At 41.7% G+C, this 21,873-nt stretch overlaps 1 protein-coding gene across 1 annotated transcript in view; it reads right to left on the bottom strand.

Moving 5' to 3' along the window:
- Positions 1–21,873, bottom strand: part of syne1a (spectrin repeat containing, nuclear envelope 1a) — a 125,223-nt gene that overhangs the window by 36,671 nt on the left and 66,679 nt on the right. Inside the window, exons 68-91 of the mRNA XM_061051988.1 lie at positions 19,904–20,230; positions 19,274–19,426; positions 18,797–18,964; positions 17,408–17,584; positions 15,668–15,814; positions 15,224–15,349; positions 14,906–15,082; positions 14,538–14,803; positions 14,230–14,386; positions 13,144–13,542; positions 11,350–12,954; positions 9,621–9,958; positions 9,353–9,497; positions 8,835–9,053; positions 7,735–8,015; positions 7,381–7,546; positions 7,085–7,240; positions 6,549–6,701; positions 5,718–5,900; positions 4,718–4,855; positions 4,322–4,507; positions 3,460–3,582; positions 3,074–3,256; positions 1,516–1,659 (exon numbers count right to left, since the gene is read on the bottom strand). Coding sequence (XP_060907971.1) covers positions 1,516–1,659; positions 3,074–3,256; positions 3,460–3,582; positions 4,322–4,507; positions 4,718–4,855; positions 5,718–5,900; positions 6,549–6,701; positions 7,085–7,240; positions 7,381–7,546; positions 7,735–8,015; positions 8,835–9,053; positions 9,353–9,497; positions 9,621–9,958; positions 11,350–12,954; positions 13,144–13,542; positions 14,230–14,386; positions 14,538–14,803; positions 14,906–15,082; positions 15,224–15,349; positions 15,668–15,814; positions 17,408–17,584; positions 18,797–18,964; positions 19,274–19,426; positions 19,904–20,230 — 6,117 coding nt within the window. The remainder of the gene's footprint in view (positions 1–1,515; positions 1,660–3,073; positions 3,257–3,459; positions 3,583–4,321; positions 4,508–4,717; positions 4,856–5,717; positions 5,901–6,548; positions 6,702–7,084; positions 7,241–7,380; positions 7,547–7,734; positions 8,016–8,834; positions 9,054–9,352; positions 9,498–9,620; positions 9,959–11,349; positions 12,955–13,143; positions 13,543–14,229; positions 14,387–14,537; positions 14,804–14,905; positions 15,083–15,223; positions 15,350–15,667; positions 15,815–17,407; positions 17,585–18,796; positions 18,965–19,273; positions 19,427–19,903; positions 20,231–21,873) is intronic.

Below are 21,873 nucleotides of genomic sequence, written 5' to 3'. Positions count from 1 at the left end.
GACATAAACACACAACCATGCCAAGCCACTCTGCAGCACTGGAGAGACTGCAGTGAGTAGAAGTGATATGCAAACAGCCAGGTATGTATCGTCTCTGAGATAAAAAAAAAATCAGACCAAACCACACAGAAAAAGTTAGAAAGTAAAAAAAAAATTTAAAAAAATGTTCTGCCTCTGGGGAGATATGATCTGTTTTTCCTGCAGGTCTTTGCCTTTCTCAGCATTGCCAACCCCCTCCTGCCTTCCTCGATCTCTGTCTCTGCGCATGGGAGAGCAAACACACCTACTCAGCAAAGTACAACTGCAACTGAAAGCGCAGGGCTCGTAAAACGCAGGTGAAAACCTACTTACCATCTACACTGCATCAAACAGGAGTCAACGCAGATTTGTATTTTCATGTACCATCCGATAAAGAGGGAATGTGAGTGAGATAGGCTTGTAGGGACACAACAACACAATAATCTCCCAGAATATGGTGGCATTGTTCTGAAAACAGAATTTCTGTATTTTTTTTTTTTACAAACAACTTGAAGCCTATAGTTGCAATAATTTACCTACTAAATTACACACAGTTAAATTAACAGGATTTTCAAACCTACTCCAAAGTAAAAAGCAAACCTTCTGCTGCCCTTGCCTCTCTTTTAATGCTTTGTTTTACATTGCTACAAAGATCAGGATATATATATATATATGCTCAAATGTCTCCTTCCTGTCTTGTTTTTGGCTCTTTGATTTGATGTTATGGGAGTTGTTGAGGCAAGTGACAACAACAAAAAAGCCCCAGTCATACTGTCATCAATATACAGGTGAAATATTCACAAACACAGTTAATGTTTTTTTGTTTTTTTTTGTCAGGACAGATTTAAAACAGTAATAAAGGTGAATCTTAAAGTTATATTGCCTTGAGTGGGTTTTTTTTTACGGGCCTGTTTTTATGTTCAGACATGGCACCGTCTCTTTGATTACCGAAAATCCTTATAGTCAAGCATACAATGACAATTTCATTTTCTTGTATTGTTCATTGACTGTTGAAATTGTTACTGAAACTTGCAAACAAACCGCTTTGAATTGAATTGAACTTAACTGATACTTTAGAAGAAGGCATGCCTCTTATCAAGTTGCCACCATTTCCACCGATAACACCACTACTGACTACTGCTGGTACATAAATACATTTTTTCCTGAGTTTATTGTTGTAGAATTTGACTGGCCTGCATAAAGCCCTGACCTGACCTTAAACCCATCCTACAGCCTCGAGTTGAACTTCAGAGACGTCAGCCTTTTGGCCAAACATCAGAAGACACTAACACTATTCATGTATGAACGGGGGAAAGCCCTGAAGCCTGCTTCCATAATCACACTGAAACAATCATTCAGAACTGTTACGGCTGTTTTAGCAGCAAATTAATGTCCATAGCTTTGGGAGGATATGTTTAAACCACAAGTGGGGTGGGATGCTTGCATGTCATACTTATAATTCAATGAATAGCAAGAAAGACATGTGCTTTTTCTGACCTCATGGTGGTGTATTTGAGCCTGAAGTTCCTGTATGTTGCTGGTGGAGACGGGCCGATCTTGAATGATGCGGTGAGCCTCTTCTATCAATCTCTGAAGGTTCTTTACTTCCTGTTCATACTGCTCATACTGCACCACGGCCTCCTGGGAAAGAAAAGCACAACAAGTCAGGGCTCAGGGTCCACCTTTAAAAAAAAAAAAATAAGTTTTCTAAATTACTGAACTGAGGAGAAATTATAATGTTTGCTCCCCTTCCACTGAGGGCAAAGGTTTAATGTCACACACATATTTGTCTGGATGGATTTCTTGCCTATCTATGTCAAAATGCTTCTACTTTAATGATTCATGTGTGAATAGCATCTGTCACCGAGTGTGTTAACATGCTTTTCTTGAGCAGCATTCTTTAGAACAAGTCACATAGACAATATTTTAAAATATATAATATTCTTAAACATGCTGTCTGAGGGGAACCATTCAGCTTGTCTTTTGTTAGTTGTGGGGCTTCACAAGTTTGTTTAAGGTACGTTTCTAGTGATAGCATTTGTAATATTGTAGTTATTAAAGGAGAAATGTGTAACTCTGACACGTAGTGTTTAAAATGGGTACTGCAGTCCAAATTCATAGAACCAGTTATATCTGAACCAGTTCGCTTGCCCACTTTCATCGCTGCAACGCCTGTTGGTTTCGCTGTTTGCCTGTTTGCAAACTGAGGGGCATCCAAAACGGCCGTGTGGGGGTGTATTTAAACCGCCTACCTTCTCTGCTCAAAACAAATGCAGACCATTCAGGACATTCATCAAAACTTAGAAGGAGGACATACTGGCTGCTGCATTGTTGACAGAGAAGCCAGCACTTGCATGCAAAGCAAATAACACATAGCATATTTCCTTCATGTCTAATGTTATAGTTAGTCAATTCATTGTATGATTTAATTCATTTTATTTTCCCTTTACGTTTTGATCTGAATATGTATCTGGGGGCTTTTCTACGCCTTCATTTAGAGAAAGGAAAGTGGATAGAGACAGAAATCGAGGACAGAGAGAGCGGGGAATGACATGCAGGAAAGGAGCCACAAGTGGGATTTGAACCCAGGCCACCGACTTAGAGGACTACAGCCTCTGTACATGGGGTGCTTGCACTAACCACTACGCCATCAGCGCCCCTGCAGTTAGCTTTTAACTTAACCCTTAGCCAGACCATGTTGACTGATTCATTGTTTTAATTCTTAGTTGATTTATTAAAAAAGTAATGTTGTCCTCCAGACTCTCTCTGAAGGTCTCTTGCTGTTTCTCTAATGGCTTATCTTTACTACAATGAGCTTAAAAGCACAAACAGCCCAGAACCAAAGGATTGGAGGATAACACTGGTCCAATGGGGCTCAGGGAAATCAAAGGCATCTAGAAGGAGGGAAGGCCACTTAGGCCAGATTAAGAACAATTACAAACTACTGTTCATGGTATAGTCCTATAACTCATATAAATACATTTAGAAGTTAAAAAACATAATATGTCAGTGACATTTGATGAACAGCCTTTACAAAACGAGGAGTGCATTATACCTGCAGGATATTGCACTGCTGGATGGTGGTATGCTGCAGTTGGCTGGCCTCCTGCTGCAGAGTCTGAGCTGTGCGGCAGACAGGCAGGCCGGCCACTACCTCCTCTGGAAGCCGGAGGGCGCTCTGACACTGCTGTACTGCCGCTACCTGCTGCTTGAAGCCCTCCATTTCCACCAACAGACGCTTAGAAAGGAAAAAAGGGGGGGACGTCAGAGATCGAGGACAAACTGTTTCTCGTGGTATCAGACATTATCATGTTCATATTATCATCTTACAAGTTTGCAGTGTGTCCATGTATATCCTGGACTGTGTACATTCTTGCTATTAGGCTGTTTTAAATAATTAACTGGTTATTTAAAAAAAAAAAATGATAGTGTAGAAATTACCTGTCTTTGTGTGAGCTGCTCTCGGAGACTAAGTCTGTTGAGGTCTGGGGAGGCGAGTGTGACCTGGATCTGGTCTACAGCAGCATGGAGGTTCTTCACCTCTGCCTCCAAACGCAACATATCCTGAGAAGTGACCCAGACAGACAAAACAAATCAAAGGAAAGCAAATAAAATGAAACAAGGTAGTATTAGCAGCTAATTCTTTTAGTACTGCAATAACAGCCACATTATAAACCTTTTATACACATTTGATCCAAAATGTGTTTTCTGATATATAACTGCTTAAAGGAATAAGGGTTAAATGAATATACATTTCCATTTATATCTAAAGTAAACTATTTTTAACAGTTTGAGATATAAATAAAAACAATAAAATAAAAACTTTTCCAATTAAACAATGAATTTGCGTTCTGTAGTTGATCTTGGTTTATTTCAAGTGAAAGGATACTTAATCACTGCAAACAAAGGTTGTGCTATGTCGACAATTTAGATTGAGAAAAAGTCCAATCTCACAGGGGAAGAGAAAACAGATTTCCAAACACACAATGTCATTAGCAACAATGAGCAACAGACTGTCATCTGTGTACCAGCTGTATAGTAATCAGATTAGCGTGACAGATTACTGCAGAACAAACTAAAACAGAGCATTCCATCATGATGCTGTAACAGTAGGTAAATGACCACAAGGGGGCACTGTTGGATTGTAGCTCTTACATTTTTTTTATTGTGCACCAAAATGTTTGCACTAAATGAATAAAATTAGCTAAATTATTGAGGATTTTTTTTTTTTTTATCAGAGTGCACTATAAAAATTGATAGAGAAGTTGATGTCAGATACTTGAAAGCTTTGATTCACATCTACCTTTGCAGCATCCTGCAGACTTTGGAGGCGAGTCTTGGCAGTTTGCTGTAGCTCCTCTGTGCGTCTGCTGAGGTGCTTCACCTGCTGGATCCACCCCTCCGTCTGCAACACCTCCCCCAGCTGCCCCTCCCTCTCCCCCATGGCCTCCAAATCACCATGGAGACCCCGACACTCCCGCAGCAGAGCCTATTAGCAAAGAAACATAAATTACAAGTCAAAGACAATTACACAATTTAAGGCCGGCCAACACACTGCACAGTTTGATATTGAAAATCAAAGTATGGCATGAACAATGGCACAGAAAAATACATTTAAAAACAACCAGAACCTAATTTCTTTCAACAGTTCTCAGACATCTTGAAATCACTCCCTGCAGAGTGGCTCATTAAGACTCACCTGATGTGCTCGAATTTGTTCTTGGAGCTGGGAGGCGGAGCCCCAGATGATGCTGCAGCTGACCAGAGTCTCTGCCTTTTCTGCCCAGCCCGAAATGAACACCTTCATACCCTGATAATCCTCCGCCTGTCTTTCTGCCTGCTCACAGATGAAACAACAAGAGCAAAAAGACAGACGAATGAATGCAGATGAAAACTAATCACAGAATCACGTCGTATTAGTCACTAGATACTTCCTAAAGCCCTTTTAAAATCTTTTTTTTTTTTTTTTTTTTTTTTTTAAATCTTTTTCTGTCTGTTTAATGCCTTGCTGCAAAAAACCAATCGCCCTTCGGGGACAGAAGAGGTTAAAGTTGAGTTAAGTTGAAATCCTGCTCATTATACAAAATATCAATGCTGTTCAATTAGGCCAGTGCTTCTCAAACTGTGGGGGCGTGAATGCAGGCAGGTGGCTCTGGAAGGGGCGTGGCTGAATGGCGGGGGGGGGGGGGGGGGGGGGGGGGGGGGCAGGGCACTCTTTGAAATCTGATTAGCCAACTCAGATGCCAAGCCAAAATCCCAAATATGATTGGCTATTTGCCTAGTCAGAGGCGGGATTTATATATATATATATATATATATATATGTATATATATATATATATATATATATGAGCTGTATCGCAACAGGCTGCTCAAAGCACTTTGTTGAGTACATTTTCATAGTTTAGAAAATATACACAGGAAATTTAAAATATTTTAGAAACTTTAATATTAATAGTAGATATTATAAGTGTATATAGAAAGGTAAATAAATGCTGTTTATTCTTGTTTTTGCACACACAAACATAATGGGTTACCATTAACCATTTTACCATTATAGGTACTCAGCGAAACATTTTTCCTTCTCAGAGGGGAGCATGACAAAGTTTGAGAACCACTGAATTAGGCACACAACACTGGGAACTTGTCTCTGTCTTAAGGGAGGTCTACATGGTGTAATAAGCTGAATAGAGATTTTACCTTCTTCAGCCTGTTAGCTCTGTCCTGGACCTGCTGTGTGGTTTGGCGCTGCACCTCTATCAGCTTTGCCACAGCGTCGCCCAGCTGCTTACAGAGGAGGGGGTTCTGCTCTCCAAACTCCTGCACTGCTACTCCTAACTCCAGCAAAGAGCGAACACAGCATTCGCACTCTTCACAAAGAATCTGTAAGAGAAGAAAGGAGTGGGTTTGGAAAGTATGAAGGGGATGTGAAGAGGGAGGAGAAGGAAGGAGCATGATCAGACAAGGGGGGATTAAATGTGGGCGTGAACATCAGTTAACTTTACATCCCATGTGGCTATCTCTGTTCGTGCCAGGACATTTAGGGGAGAAGGTTATTGCTTACTTGCTTACTTAAAAGAACAATGCTAACACTTTCCTGGTATCATAAACATAAAGATTCAGCCAGCAGAGGCTGCAGGCAACAAAAACAGTCTAACAACACCTCAACATATTGTTTTCTCATCTGTGGTTACACATGAGCAAAATGATTTATTGGTGTTCTTTAGAGGTGCTGCTAGCTGCTAGGTGGAGTATTTCAATATATGACTCCAGGCTTTGTACATCTAGAGATGACCAAAGGAGTGAGGGAAGAAAAAAAAAGTTAAGGCATCAAGAAGGAGAACAGGAGGGAAGGGGCTCGCTCTCCCAACTGGAATACCCTCTCTCAGAAGTGGGTCACTGTTGAAGGCTGAATTCAGTGTACTCCATTCCAACTCTCACACACTCATTAACCTCAACATCTGCAAAATGAATAGCCAATTTAACAGGAGTTAATTGCTTGCTAATTAGTCAATCTGTCTGGTTGATTACTTTGGTCTCTTCTTTGGCCTCCTCGAGGTCGGCACTCTTGTATTCCAGTTTCAGAGCAATGGTCTTCAGCTTCGCCTCGATGTCCTGGAGTCTGGAGCTGAAGTCCTCTTTCACATCTCTTGTCTGCTGCACCTCCCTTTCCCTCGCCTGGACCTACATTCAATGGAAGAATAAGACATTAAACTTAATCAGTCAAAACACATAACCCTTATTTGAAATGCTAAATGATTAAAGATATTTTAGCATGCACTCTCTCGAAAATTAATTTAAATTTGCAAAGCAGTCCAAGTATTGGTGGGTAAATAACAAGTACAGTCTATACACGGTGAATTTACATATTAGAAAAAGTTGGATATATTTAAAAGGTGTGGTTACATTTTTTTATTCCAGCAAAAAAATAAATACATGCAATCATGTTCATAACACAATGAACACTTAAAACTGTCGAATTCTGGGCTATAAGGCACAAAATGGACGAGAACCCTTCTTAACAACCTTTTGACACAACACACACAACTGTAGTCAAGAGGGGTCACCTGATCTTCAGCAGAGCCGAGAGCCAAAGCCACCTCAGCCAGCTGCATGCTGAGCTCTGACGGCAGACCAGCCTGGAGGTCCTGGTACTTGGTCTGCTGCAGTTCTGTCATGCGCTCCACACTCTGGCGCCTGCTGATGACCTCACCATGTGCCGTCTACAACATAAAAAACATCACATGAGGAGCTGCAAATCACAGTTTCTTTCTGCTATAACATGGTACTACATCACACGCTCAAAGCATATACCAATCTTTACACCTGTTAGACAGGGTCATGTATACACAAAACGGTCTACCTCTAGCTCCTCCAGCAGTGATTCCAGGTCTGCAGTGGGACTCAGAAGTAGGCCACGAGTGTCTTGGATCCAACCTTTGACTAAGCCCAGCTCCTTTTCCACCTCCTCTCTCTCCCTCAGTTCCTGGTGTACCTGGGCCCTGCTGGCCTGCACTCGCAGCAGGAGGCTGGACAAAATAGAGCGGTAAATAAATTATACGAAAATGGCTTCATTAAAAAAAATGATGTTCCTCTTTTTTATTGGTTTCTGTCCTTGCATGTAACTGGCAGCTCCCCTCCATGCGTGATGTTAAAATAAAAATGTACTGTGCAATCAATAACAGTTTGTATATGTGGTTCATTCTTGATTACTTACCAGTCATACTGCTCCTGCATGCTTCTGATCTCTTGTAAGCAAGGTGTCTCCTCATGTCCATTTGCAGTCTTCTTCTCCTTCTGCTCCTCCTCATCTCCTCTGAGGCTGCGAGTGTGTTGACCCAGCAGAGCAAGGATGGACTGCTCCCGCTCCACCTCCAGCATGAAGGAGTCGTGATACTCCTGGAGGCTCTGAAGCGCCGCCCTGGTGGCTGCCTTCTCAACCGTGCTGTCAGGGACGCGACTGTGGAGGTCTTGGGACACTGAGCGAACCTTCTCCATCTGAGAGAGGTAAATGATTAAAGATAAAGGAAGATGCAGAAGATTTATGTTTATCATTAATTGAGTATCCTTTAGATAAAATACCATTCAGTTAGGCATATGCAACTGCACATTAGGGATCACACTTTTTCCACTGAACAAGTGGCGTAGTTGAAATGTGCAAAAACAGCAAAAACAGAAAAACCTTAATTTTACCCGTAATCTTTCAAAGTTAATCTTCAGATATTCACTGTGATAGTCACAGGCAGAAACACGAGCGTTACAGATGCAAATGCAGAGAATGACATCATGTCCAGTAAGAACAAAGGGGCCATAGAAAACCAGTGGACAACAGGAAATATGCCACATATGCGGAAGTGAGCCATTCCTTACAGTTTGACCTAATTTCCTATTAAGGAGCAATGGTTTGTGGGAATTCATTGGAGCCTCACACTTGAAATGGTTCAAAAGGCAACTTAACCCTCTGTGTTTTGGCAGGAGGAACAACTGGACTGAAGCCTGAAGTTACATCACTGCACACTGACTGGTTTTCAGTTGTGCTGTGTTTGACCTAAATGTGCAGAGGCAAAAATAACTTCCTGAACTTGTTGAGTTTGTGGGCTGTAAGTGTCATGTGAGAAAAAAAAAAAGCTTGTGTGGGCTGCTGGCATGCTAAAAGTTAGTTTTACACTGTATATTTTTGAAGCACACTCAGCCCACATAAAAGCAGAATGCACTTAAGAATGGAGAGCAAACACACACTCAACAAAGGAAACCATGTACAACAGAAAAAACAGATTTTTTTTGCATAGTATTATTATCTCTTGTAACATTTCCTACCCGCTCAGTGAAGTTCCTCCACTCCTTCACAGTGTCCTCCAGTGCCCTCTCCTGGGCCCGGGACACACTGCGAAGCCGGGTCCACCTATGCCACAGAGAGGACACTGAGTGGCTGATGACAGCTTTGCTGGACTCAGAGACGATCTGCTCTAACTCTGTTGCATTCTCCTTTAAAGCATTCAGAGGCAATTCCAGCAGGTCGATGTGAGCCACCAGAGACTGCAGCCAAAAGAAGACAACAGTCATTTTTCATGAAGCGGTCTCCTGAATCATTTATATGACAGGAAAAAAAAACTGTGCAGACACACACAAATGAACAAGGAATAATGCATTAATACTCCACTGATTAAATATTAATGAGCATCTGCTTCCATAACAAGAACAAATATGGGAATTTACCACAATAGCCATGAGGAACAAAGCACATGCAAGTTGGATAATGTCTATAAACATCAGATACATTTTTTTAAAGGGATCTCAGTTTTTTTTTTTTTTACAATCGTTAAACAGTATCCTACCTTGAATCTTTGACACTTTTCCTCTGCCTGGTGGACACTGATAGCTTTAGCGGTGGTGAACATGGACATCTTGATCTCTGTGTCATTCATCTGTTCAACCAGTGTTTCTTTTTCATGTTGGACGGAGGTCCAAAGAGTTGCACAACTAACAAAATTAAACAAATTATTTTTTAGTGAAGATTTATCATTAGCATGAGTAATTTGTGGACAGCACATGCCAGATGTGTATATGTATGTTACTTGGTTTCATATCAACATTCATACACACCTCTGAAGCAATTCTCTGTTAGCATCCAGTTGCTGTTCAACTTCTCTTTGTCTCAGGTGCATTGCCTCAACTTTTTCTCTAAGTTCACTCATTGCTTCCGCTTGCACAAATTCCTCCAGTAGAGGATCCAAAGTTCTCAGCTCCTCCAAACCAGCTGTGGAGTTTTTTTCCTGGGCTGAAATCTCATCCAGGTCTTGCACACAATCTGTCTGGTTGTCAAGCTCCACCCCTGAGCTGGCCCTCTGGAGCACAGCTGCAACAGAGTCCATCCATGTCTGAACGCACTGCAGAGATAAGTGGTACCTCTGGACCAAGGCAAGGGCTTGATCCACAGCCAGCTAGAATATGCAGAGGATGATTTAATCAACTCCAGTTTTTGATACCTACAATATGAATTACTGCATAAAAATTAGGTTGGAAATGCATGCCTAATCATTACACCATACATGGACCTGGCAGGTAAAAGACTAGTTTAAGACCATGTAATTTGGGATTTTAGATACATTTTATCAACCTTTTCCTATAAAATGTCAAAATGATCCTCTGTGGAGAATTGAGTGAACTCTATGATCCCCTTTTCTCTCTCTTGTTATGTGGAAAGGCTCTGCTATGCTGTAATACTTATTTTTTTAAGATATATTTTTGGGCTTCTTGTGCCTTTATTTTAGAGATAGGACAGCGGAAAGAGTTGGAAATCTGGGAGAGAGAGAGAGAGAGAGTGGGGAACAACATTCTGAAAAGGAGCCACAGGTCAGATTTGAGTGCCCTGCTCTCGAGGACTTAAGTTTCTGTTAATGGGATGCATGCACTAACTGCTAGGCTAACGTCACCCCTGGCTGTTACACTTATTAACACTAATTATAATAAAACTCAACTGACTCTTTTGGATATGGCACTTAAACATATTCTATGTTATAAATTAATAATAACACAAGTTCTTATTCAAACTTCACGAATCTCTTGAACTGTCTTTTGAATGTTTCAGCTTCCCTAGGCTTTTAAATATTAACATTAAGGGCAAAGAGGGGAATAAAAGTAATATTAAGTAGGTGTGAGCCATGAATGAAGGATTAGACCACTGCTATACAGTATTTGGATATACTATTTCCAAAAGCGTCAGCTCTATAAAAGTTATATTCAGATTAAAATAGATATGGAAATGAGGGGTTGGGACTGGACCCTATGTCAGATGGAATCATACTTAAGTATTCATATATCATGATAAACACAACAAGTTAGCTACTACAGATATCTTGGTGTACACATAGCTGTTGAGCTTGAAAGCCCATGTTGATCATTTGAAAATAAGCAGTGCAGGCAATGGGATGCCAGCACTGTATGGCCACCTCTCTGGTGTTTAGCCACAAAAAGAATGCTTCCTTAGACTGTATTGGTTGTGCAATAGCGTCATGGTGTTCTTCTCCTCTTATTAATGTTGGGTTTCGATGTGGATCTTGTGCAATATGGATAATGTGCAATGTATGCTCCTTTTTTTTGTTGGTATGTGCGTCTATGTTTACATGTGGATTGTGCTTGTTTTTATTTATTGACTGTGGAGGCAGCCAAATTTGTGCAGCACTCAAGGCCAAGACAAATTTCTCCCAAGGGGACTATGACGTGTTTTGCACCGCATCATATCATTTCATATCGTACCCTACCCTATTGCATCATATCGTAAAACAATCAAATGTTCCTATGAATGAAATTTACAGATAAAAGTATGACTCACCAGTTTTTTGCTGATTCCTTGTTGAACTTCAGCGCTCAGCTCCGCCAGCTCCTTCAGCTTCTCTTCTATGAGGTCAGGAACGGCTTCTTTTCTACTACAATACCTTTGCTTTTCTCTGCTTCCCAAGGCGTCTCCTATTCTCAATCTACTTTTCATTTCCTCTTCCACCATCTTTATCTTGCACTTCTCCTCACGCACTCTCTCAGTTTTGACCTCTTCAAGGGTCAAAGGTGCCTCTGATTTGTCCTTGATAGTCCTCAGCCATTCCAACATTTTCCCCATCTCTCCGAAAAATTCTTCATTTTTTCTCACTTTCGTTTCACTTTCCTCAACAAAACATTTGACTTCTGTCCTCAACGACTGCAATGATTCGAGCCGCAGCGTACTTTCCTGTAAGGCAGCAGGGTCAAACTTCAGACCAAGGCCTTTAGTTTGTACGTTACATTCTTCAGCCTCAGAGCTCACACAGTCCAGACTTTCAAGCAGCAAATAAAGATTTGTGATTTTATCAATGGCACCTGCTTTTGTGTCTGACTTCAGTCCGACCAGCTTCTCTTTCACAGATTCTGATTCTGAATCAACCCTGTTGGATACTCTGTTGAGTTCAACTAGAGTTTTCAAGCATTCATCCAAGTGTTTCATTTTCTGATCATTTCTCCTTTTCAGCGTGTTATAGACACTAACCAGCTGCTGTGTCTCCACGGCTCTATATTGCTGCCCACTACTTAAAAATCCTTCGTTTTTACCATGAAGTTCTCTCACAGCGGGGCAGATATGGAATAAACTTTCATTAATAGTTTTGTATTTCATTATTAGTTGAATAAATTCATCCTCTCTAATACTGATAGTCTGCTTCTCCAGATTGTCAAACTGCTCCTGAAGCTCCTCCAGTGCATTACGAGTTATATCAAAGAAAGTGCTGAACTCTTTTCGCTCTAAGATTAGTTGTTGGACTCGGTCTTTTTTCTCTTTGGCTAGAGCTAGGATGGCGTTGTACTGCTGAGGCAGAGCATTGAGCCTCTCGTCTAGGTAGCAATGATCGATCTCGTTCAAAGTGGGGAGGATCTCCTGGCCTATTCTTTGGACGATGAGAAGAAGGTTCTCGTACTCTGATGCTTGTTCTAAGACATTCTGAAAGTTCGACAGTTGTGTTTGCAACTCAGAGTCATCGTCTATGTTGCTTAAATTGATTTCGGGAAAGGTGATGGCATCTGCTCGTCTCAGCCAGTGGCAAGTCTTATCCAGGTCGACCTGGAAGTACTTTCTTGAGGTTAGGGCTTTCTCTAAGCCTGCGAGACGCTGGGTAGTCATTTGGAGTGCGGTTTCAAATGCTGCCTGTAGCTTCTCAAGTCTTGACAGGGTTTCCGCTCTCTCTTTGTCAGTGGCATCTCTCTCTAGCTCTCGGCCCTGCACCCAGAGAGATGCCAGCTCTCTCTGGTATGCCCGTAAACCACTCTGGACACTCCAACAAGCAGCGACCTGTTTGGATAAGTCTTCAGGGAGAAGGGCTATGTGGTCATCTATCAAAGCTTTCCTCTCTTGTTGTTGCACCCAAGAAAGTGCTCTCCCCAAGCCTTGAAGGAATTGTGTCCTCTCTGTAAAGGCCTGTGGGAGAAAAAATTTATATTACAATCATTGCCAATAATACAAAACATCTTAGAAAGGATTTTTTATTTAAGAATTAAAGTTAGGACACATTTCACACCACAATTTCAATAGATCAGAGGAAAGTAAGGTCCGTTAGGTCAAAATGTAAACTCTGCCAGCATACATTATAAAAATCCAGCTGCTAACCTTACTGAGATACTTCCTCCGTTGGGCCACCTGAGCCCCCAGAGCCTCCACCTCAGCTTGAGCTTTCTCAACAAGCTCTTGCAGGCGTCTCTTCTCACTCAGGCCCAGTCTAGAGGCCACAGTCTGGGCCTCGCTCACCGCCTGACCGAGCAGCTGCTGACGAGCCTCCAGTTCTACACACACACTCAGATGGTCAAACAGGAAACTCTGGGCCAGATCGGGGGGCGGGCTGGTTTTCAGCACTGAGGTCAGAGCGGGCCGCTGCTCCTCCACCCACTCCCGGGCATCCCTCAGTTGGCTTTCAACACGGGTGAGATCCTCAAGTGTCTGCGCTGAGTCTTGGATCTTCTGTTGTATAAGGGATTCAAGCTGGGCCCAACGCTGCTCCAGATGACCCACCTGGTGTAAAGAAAAATATAAAAAATAAAAAAACAATAATAATAAAAAATAACTATTTGCTTCAATCCAGGATTTCCTGAAATGTCCTGAGCGTAATGTGTGAAAACAAACTGGGGGAATTTTTTCACACTGCTCTATCCGCAATTTTTCCTTTCAGCCCTCTAGTTAATCTTATACGTCAGGAAAATTCACTGCCAGTGCAAGCACAGAGGTGAATTTGTTTATATCCTACCTGCGCTCAATCAGCGCAATCTCTGTGCAAAAAATGAAAACTGCTTCATTCTTTTTCGTTTTCAGTTTGTACGTTTTATCTTTTGTGCTCTGTTTTTGAGTACAGTATGTCCAAATTACATGCAGCATTGATAAAAAGGAGGAAACTGTCATCATAGTGTCGGACTCTGTTTCTTTGTCGACTATTTCCAGGTTGCTCTTTTTACATCATGCCCTTCCTCCTGAGGCCCCCTGAACTGAAATTTTCTAGAAATATTCAGAAGAGCATATGTGGGGAAAAACGGCTCAAGACAGCTTCGCTATAAAGTGTAATTTGTTCTTTTTTCCCCTATGCAACAGACTTTACAGACCGTTTGCATATTACAAACCAACATTTTTCATTTTTACCATGCTTGAACATTAAACGTGTGACAATACTGTCTCGTTGGGATTGCAAATTGCTGTATCAAGCCTTACCTGCTGTTTGACCAGCTCCTTGTCTAGAAGGCTCAGTCGAGGCAAGATAGTATGTTTCTGGTCTCTGAGGTCTTCTAGAGTTGCCCTCTGCTCTTCAAGGTCACTGGAAAGCTTCCTCAGAGCCTCTAGATGCTCACTGGTGCTTTCTGTGTCAGCCCTAGGTATACACATTTATGGAATACTGCACATCAGGACTACACAGTATGTAGTTATAAAGCTACTATAGGTGTTTTTTACTGAGGGAAATTGTGACATCAGAGGAAATGTTTGTAAATGCAGATTATGCTGTAGTCAGAAAATCTTAATACCTGGCAAGGTAGTCCCATTCTCTGGATACTTGGTGGAAAAGTTCCTCCACAGCAACAACAATCTCCTGATACTCCCCACTCCTCTGCATGTCCTCCCCTCGCTGAGTCTCCAGCTCTTCTGCCCGCTGGCCCAAGTCCATCCAGCTTCTCCTCAGTCTCCTTATCTCCTCCAGAGCAGGAGAGACCTGTCCATCTGTCAGCCTACCAACGGTGTCACTCAAATGTGTAACCTCAGACTGTCTCTCCTTAATCTGCTGAAGGAACTCCTGCAGAAAAGATAGAGGATATTCAACACTCAACATGGGTCTTAGTTGATAAACCTCAACAGTCCTAAACGCTTTATCGTCTTCCCACAAACCACACACTACCTGTGCCTTGTCGAGCTGGTTCTGTGCAATCTTGGGCTCCAGCTCTGCAGGTCTCCTGATGAGGCTCTGAAGTTGCTGCTCTGTCTCTCTCAGCTGGGCCTCCAGATCAGCCTTCTGTTCCTCTATATCCCTCCAGCTGTCTGCTACCTCCTCACAAAGAATCATACGCTCCTCAATCTAGACACAAAAGACAATGGAATGCATCCAGGATGAATAATTCTATTTCGAAAATCAAAATGTTCAATTTCAAAAGCTGAAAACATGACTGAATACGTGTAGCTGCAAACCTTTTTTGATAGTAAGTAACAGTTCACTGACCTGCAGTTTGACCTGCTGAATATCTGCTGCAGTCTCCCTGACCCTCGCCTCAGACAGGTCACATGCTGAGCACACAAGCTGGAGGTAAGTGCTGGCCTGTTCCTGGAGAGCACGCTCTTGCTTTACCTGCCAATAAAAGACTCTGTTAATGGTCCTGTCATTTTATTGGCAGATAAAATGATCGCTTCAGACATCTGCTCACATTTGCAGCAGCTCCATACATTCCCTTGATATAAATAACTATAAGCAGGCAAGAAATTGATTAAAAAAGCAATTAGGATATGAATATTGCACACTCTTAAAGAAGTGGCAGGTTTCACTGACATAATGTAGGCGAAGCCAAATACCCAAACTATTCCACTACACATTAAACTTCATTCAATTCATTTTGTGAATTTGAATTTGTGAATTTGAATTTGTGAATTTGGGTGGAGGCTTCCTGACCTGTTGTAGCGCCTCCTCCAGGCTGAGAGGAGGATGAGAAGGTGGCTCAGGCTCCTCTGAGACAGAGATCAACCAGGTCTGGCACTGCTGCAGAGTGTCTTGGAGACTCACATGTCTCTGTAGTTCATGATCCAGACTTTGATAAACCTGTTAGACATACAGATACATTTCATGGATATACCAGTAGCAGACGATTAAACACAAAAGGCTAAATCATTATTTTAAAGTTCCTGTGAGGAATTTTTTGCTCAGTATAAAACACACTAAAATGAATACTTACGACTCTATACCCTACAAAAGCAAACCAGACCATCAGCAACAAGATTGATTTTTAGAGTTGTTTTTATATCTTAAACATTGGCTGTTTGGTCGATGCCATACAAAATTCTTAACTTCACACTGCAGTGGACAGACTTTGTTTACATTTTCAACATAAATGATTCATAGTAAGTTATACAATTGCCTGTTCAAATACAGCAGATTTACCGCTTAAATGTACAGGACAAAATAAGCAAAGATCACTTTGTCCAGAGGGGACGCCAAAGTCAACCCGAACCAAAAGTTCCTCACGGCAGCTTTAAAGATGTTCAATGTTGTGCTTTTATAAAATGTATTATCCGGAAACTACTTTACATCAGTTCAAGAACTAAACTGTTGTGAGTTAAAAATGTTTTTCATTACAAAGGCAAAACACACACAATAAAGGAATAGATAACTGCTAGGCTTTGAAGCTTTTCTAGCATGGCCTAATACAAAGAAAGATGAAATGATAAAAGCCGAACAAAAAGGCGGTTATGAAATGTTGTATTCGACAGGTGTTGAATGTGGAGGCGTCCATGCCCTCCAGGGGAGAGCAAAACAGCAAGGTCTGATTGACAGTGCTAATATGAGAGCCCGAAAGAAGGAAAGAAGGGGGGCATGTATTGGCAAACCGCCCAGTGTATTTGGCAAAGGCTAGGAGGTTGGCATGGTGGCAAGTGGCAGGCAGGATATTAGAGCTGCGTTGTGCTGGGACGTATTTGGCAGCTGAGGTAACACTGGAGGCGCAGTTGTAGAGAAGCCAGTAGTGTAGTGGTAAAGTGTGGCTGGATCACACAATGCCAGATTGGATGTGTGAGTGCTGGTGAAGGTGGTGTCTTGGGAGGTGAGCTATGATGACAGAGTAGAGGTTGCCAAAATGACAGAGTGGGGCTGGATTAGGGGGCTCGCCAGAGCTACTGAATAGTGGCGTGTGACCATTTTTGGCTCAGGCATGAAAAAGTGAAGCTGACAAGGGGATATGCAGAGATTAATACGGGGAGATTGAGTTAGTGATTTTGGCTGGTGGGGTTTGCCTGAGTATGACTAATGTTGAGCTCCACTTTGGCAGCCTTAATTGGTCGTGCCCTCTACACCGGCCCTGAAGGGCTGTCTTGAGAGAGGGGTTTAAGTGTCAGAATGGTTTAGGATTAAGAGGATGCCTCGGCTGTTGGAATATTAACAGCACTAATATGTGTCTGCGCTTGTGTGGTCATATTGATGACTGCATGTGCTAATGTGCATGCATTCAACACCCATTATTACTACCTAATAAACGTGTAAGAACCATTTCCCAACTTCAAACACGGAAGAATTCCCATCCCTTTCCTCCTCCTACTCCTACTCCTCCTTGTTCCCCGCCCTCTACTTGTCTACATCCCCCTCCCTCCCTCCCACCCTCCCCCCCTTCCTTCTGTTTTGCATCTCCTCCTCCTCACTCACTCTCTGTGCCGTGCTACAGATGGCAGAGTAGCTGTCTCTAGTGCCTTGCTGGTGAGCCTGGACCTGCTGTCTCAGCCTGCTCTGCACACGGTCACTGCAGCCTTGTACCAGGTGGGCTCCTCGCTCCTTCAGACCTATCAAGCGATCCTCAAAGCCTGCTATTTCCTCCATGATGGCCTGTGGAGGACAAAGTTACAAGCAGGATCATGTTAGACAGAGTCTCCAGTGAAAACACAACAAGTTGGACTAATATCTATAACTAAGGAGGTCAGATCTTTTGCTTTGTAAATTAGACTTAGGCGCTTGGGTTTTGTAAATTTAAAAAACTGGTGGAGGGTATGCTTTTTTTTTACATACACATACAATATTAATACATCAGTATTTAACATATCCCTATTCTGTTTAAATAATTTTGATGTTTGCAAAATTAGTAGGAATGACAAAGGCCTCCTGGAGCAGTAACCCTCTGAAATGTAATTTTGCCTGCATTAAATTTTAATGGTCTAGTGCACATACATTCATAATTCAGCACTAGGGATGACATCACCAATATAGCCAACATAACCTTTTTCAAAAATTGAGTCTATCAAAACAGAGACAAGGATGCAACATCATCTGACTTGGATCCAGAGGCAACTTATATGAATCTTAAATCACATAAATAAAAAGTATTCAATTGAATCTCATTACTGAAGTCTGCAACAAAAGGAATATGAATTATTAAAGACTTACTGTTTGATCTAAGCTTCCCAGAGTCCTCATATAATAATGGTTATTGAGCAGAAGAGTTATCACAGCACACTAACAGTTGCAAATAAATGTTTTGTGTTTAACTGTTCGTTGAACACCTTTTAAACAGAGCCAACTTTTCAAAGTACGAAAGATAAGTTATTGTCAGTACTGCCATACAAGACATACAAAGAATTAGATGTCGTTTCCTCAGATCTCAGCTTTACAGGAAAATAAAATGACAACCAACAACAGACAAAACAGATAAAAACTAAGAAGACAATAGTGCAATTTGTCAGTCCACAAATATAGCAGCAGCTGTACCAGCCGCAATAATGTTCAAATGACTGCTCCGAAAGACATCGTGCATTGTGTGTGTTTTTTGGGGGATTTGTGTCCAGCTTTTTTAGGGTAGGTAAGATGGGTTAAGGGAGTTCAGCAACCTGACAACTTGCTGATAACCTCAATAACAATAATAACAAATACATTCAAATAACACATCTGACAGCTGAGCAAATTCTCAGCAGCTACCTCAAACTGTGTTGAAACCCTTTAAATAAAGTAAACACGTCAGCACTTGCTGAGCTGTATCATATGCTACAATCTCAAGAAAGAAAGAAAGAAAGAAAGAAAGAAAAAAAAAACAACGTGATTGGTCACCTTGTGTCTGGCCAGCTGTTGTGTTGCTGCCTCCAAACTGCCTCCCACAGATGGATCAGGAGTCACCATCCTGCTGGACATCTGGAGTAGCCAGCGCTCCACATCCTGGAGCTCGTTGTGGTAAGCTTCCTGTTCCTTCACCTGTCCATCCAGGTTCTCCACATGGGCCTGGATCACATCATTTCCAAATATTAACACACACATGGACATATTAACCTGATAACAAACAGTACTACACAATATAACACATCTTTTTTACATTCACATTCCTGTTCCAGAATTAAAAAATCTCTTTATCTAAATTGAAATGATAAAAAAAATCTGCTATTGTCTATATTACAAAAGAATTATATTCAGTGAATAGTCTTAAGAGTCCTCACATCTTTTGCATTAACCTCTGGCTGCAGCAGGTCCCCTGAGTGAACAGATCTTGTACTTTTCTACTTTATATCATAATGTCTGTTATCAGCCTCTCACCATGGCAGTATTACAGAGTTCAGCGTAGTCTCTTTTTAATCTTGTCACTTTGTCTCGGATGGACGGGTAGTGGACAGAGGTGAGCAGAGCCTCTCCTTTCTCCACCACTGACCTGATGGATCCATCATGGGACTGAACCATCTGCATCAAAGCCTGTGGACATACACAGAGGATGTTAATGTTTATTATTATCTAGTGCAGATTAAAAATATCTGCAGGTCAGTGTGCCATTAAGATGTACTGTTGTTGTATTAGATTGCTTAGCATAAAGGGTAATGTTCTGGATTTCTTAGCTAATATATGACCAATGGGTTCCACTACACCACGAGCATTTTCCTAAGCATGACAAAATATATAAAGCAACGGTAAGCTCTGGAAAAATGAAAAGCAGTTATGTAGAATGTGTTACATTTTGTAGCTAATGGGCTAAGACCTGCAAGGAACCTCATGTGATCCATTAAGCTAAGAATATTTAGTGACATCCAACGGGCATTCTGACCCACCTAAGTGCACAATTTCTGTCATGCTCTGAGGGGCTTTCTCCCTATTTACAGTCTATGCTTTCTCCTCACGATTTCAATCTAAATACAAATCAATGCGATTAACAAGATCACATCATGGCTGCTGTACCTTGTATTTAGCCAGCAGTGCTCTCCGTTGGTACAGTTCAGCCTTGGGCTCCACTGGGTTGCTGAGCAAAGCCCTGGTCTCCACCAGCCACTGGGCCTGAGCCTTATACCGGTCGTGGAACTCCTTAGCCAGCAGTAAAGCCCGCTGCAGAAAGCTGTGCTCATGCCTCAGACCACCTGCGAGCTCCTCTAGCTGGCCGAGGCGAGCCTCTACCTCCCCGCCTAAACTCTCAGCTCCCGCTTCGTTCAGGAAGCCTGCCGCCTGCTCTGCTCGCTCTCTCAGGGATTTCAGGAAACTGTGACCATGTTGGAGCTCAGACTGGAGAGCCTGGGTGAAAGAGAAAGCAGTAATACAACTCAGGCTAGTTGCTGCAACAGTGTTATCAGCATTATAATAAAAACAGGAATTGAATGACCATCAACCAAGGCATTTCACACACTGCTGAGCTAAGGAAAAAAGAATATAACACAAACACTGCTTCTTTCAACTTGTTGACCAAATGTATTGAATAGAGTACATGTTCTAGAAGGAGGAAATTGTACGACAGTAGTTTCCATGATTTTGAGGTTCAAACGCAGTCTCACTCATTTCTTTGTCCTTCACCTCCTGTGCTGCCCCAGTCACACGGACCAGCCTGACTGTGTGTTTGAAAAGCTTTGAACTCATCAGGTAAGCTGACACCTGCATAGTGAGGTGTGGAGAAGAGTTGGAGGTCATGGTGTGGAGAAACCACTGTGAATAATATGAAAGGAGGACCCAATTATAAGGACCCTTAACGGCCAGCAATAGCTGCAGGGGTTTCCAGGGCAACCACAACACATCACACACACACATAGACTCAACTCCATGGGACGGCATCAAGCTTTCATCATCAGTCTATTATTGCCTGAGTTGAGAGTGGCTTCACACTGCAACAACCCAGACCCCCAGCTACTGCTGTTGATATTATAATAGAATATAACAAGACCTATGTCTCTTAGAACACATCCATGTTTGCTGCTTAATATGAAGCTCCAGGTGTGTTCATCTTTGCAGTTACAATGGTGATGTCCCTGCATTACGACCTCAATTGGAGACACTCAGTACATCTCAATTCATACGTTTATGTGTTTTTCACACGTGTGCACTAAACGAGTGCTCCGCAGTAAATGCCATTTGGAGTAGATTTAGTTCTGTCCTTCATAGCAGCTCTACTGGTTGTTCCCATTTTGAATTACAGTTTTGATATTATGCTGTTATTAAGCATGTTATTAACAGTATGTTTTGTCTATGAGAAAATGTGCATTTAAGATGAACGAATACATGAGGAACCATTAAAGCCTGAAAAATGATTTTAGAATAGAAAACGTATTGTTCTATTCATCATCTAATTGTTCAAGAAAATCTAAAATCACAATTAAGCGGTCTAAGCTTAAGAGAACCATTATAGCTGAGTCTCACAATATGTCTTTGCTGAAAATAGGCGATGATGTAAAGCTGCAAACCTGCTTCATCGCATACATCTGATCATAGATGAATCCATGTTACAGTAGCAAAGCATGCAGTCTACATTGTACATGAGGTCCTGAACACAATTTGCCCTTTATACTGTTAGCTGTCATGTACCATGTCAGGCCCAATTATCCTGGTCAAGTGTCTTGTGCACTCGCTGTAAATGATGATAACTAGCATCTCTCGTTCCTGTGATGCATGAGTTCTCAGGCTCCATTATCTTCTGCAATACATCTACTGTGGCATAAAAAAACATGTCTATCAGTTCTAACATTAACTAACAGAGGTAGGACATTATTCAGGTGACCTTGTGAGCACCAGGGAGATGTGTTGACATTGGTTATCTGTTGTGAATATATGGACTGCAGTAAACTACAAAAACTCATCATTTTGGCATGGGAAGGCATTTATAAAAACTGTTTCATAACATAGTATTTCAGTCTATTACCACTTATATGAAACACCATGAATATTTATTA

This window comes from Labrus mixtus, chromosome 12 (assembly GCF_963584025.1).
Source record: "Labrus mixtus chromosome 12, fLabMix1.1, whole genome shotgun sequence".
Lineage (NCBI taxonomy): Eukaryota > Metazoa > Chordata > Actinopteri > Labriformes > Labridae > Labrus > Labrus mixtus.
The sequence above is the reverse complement of the archived record's forward strand: the minus strand, read 5'-3'. Positions and strand labels throughout refer to the sequence as shown.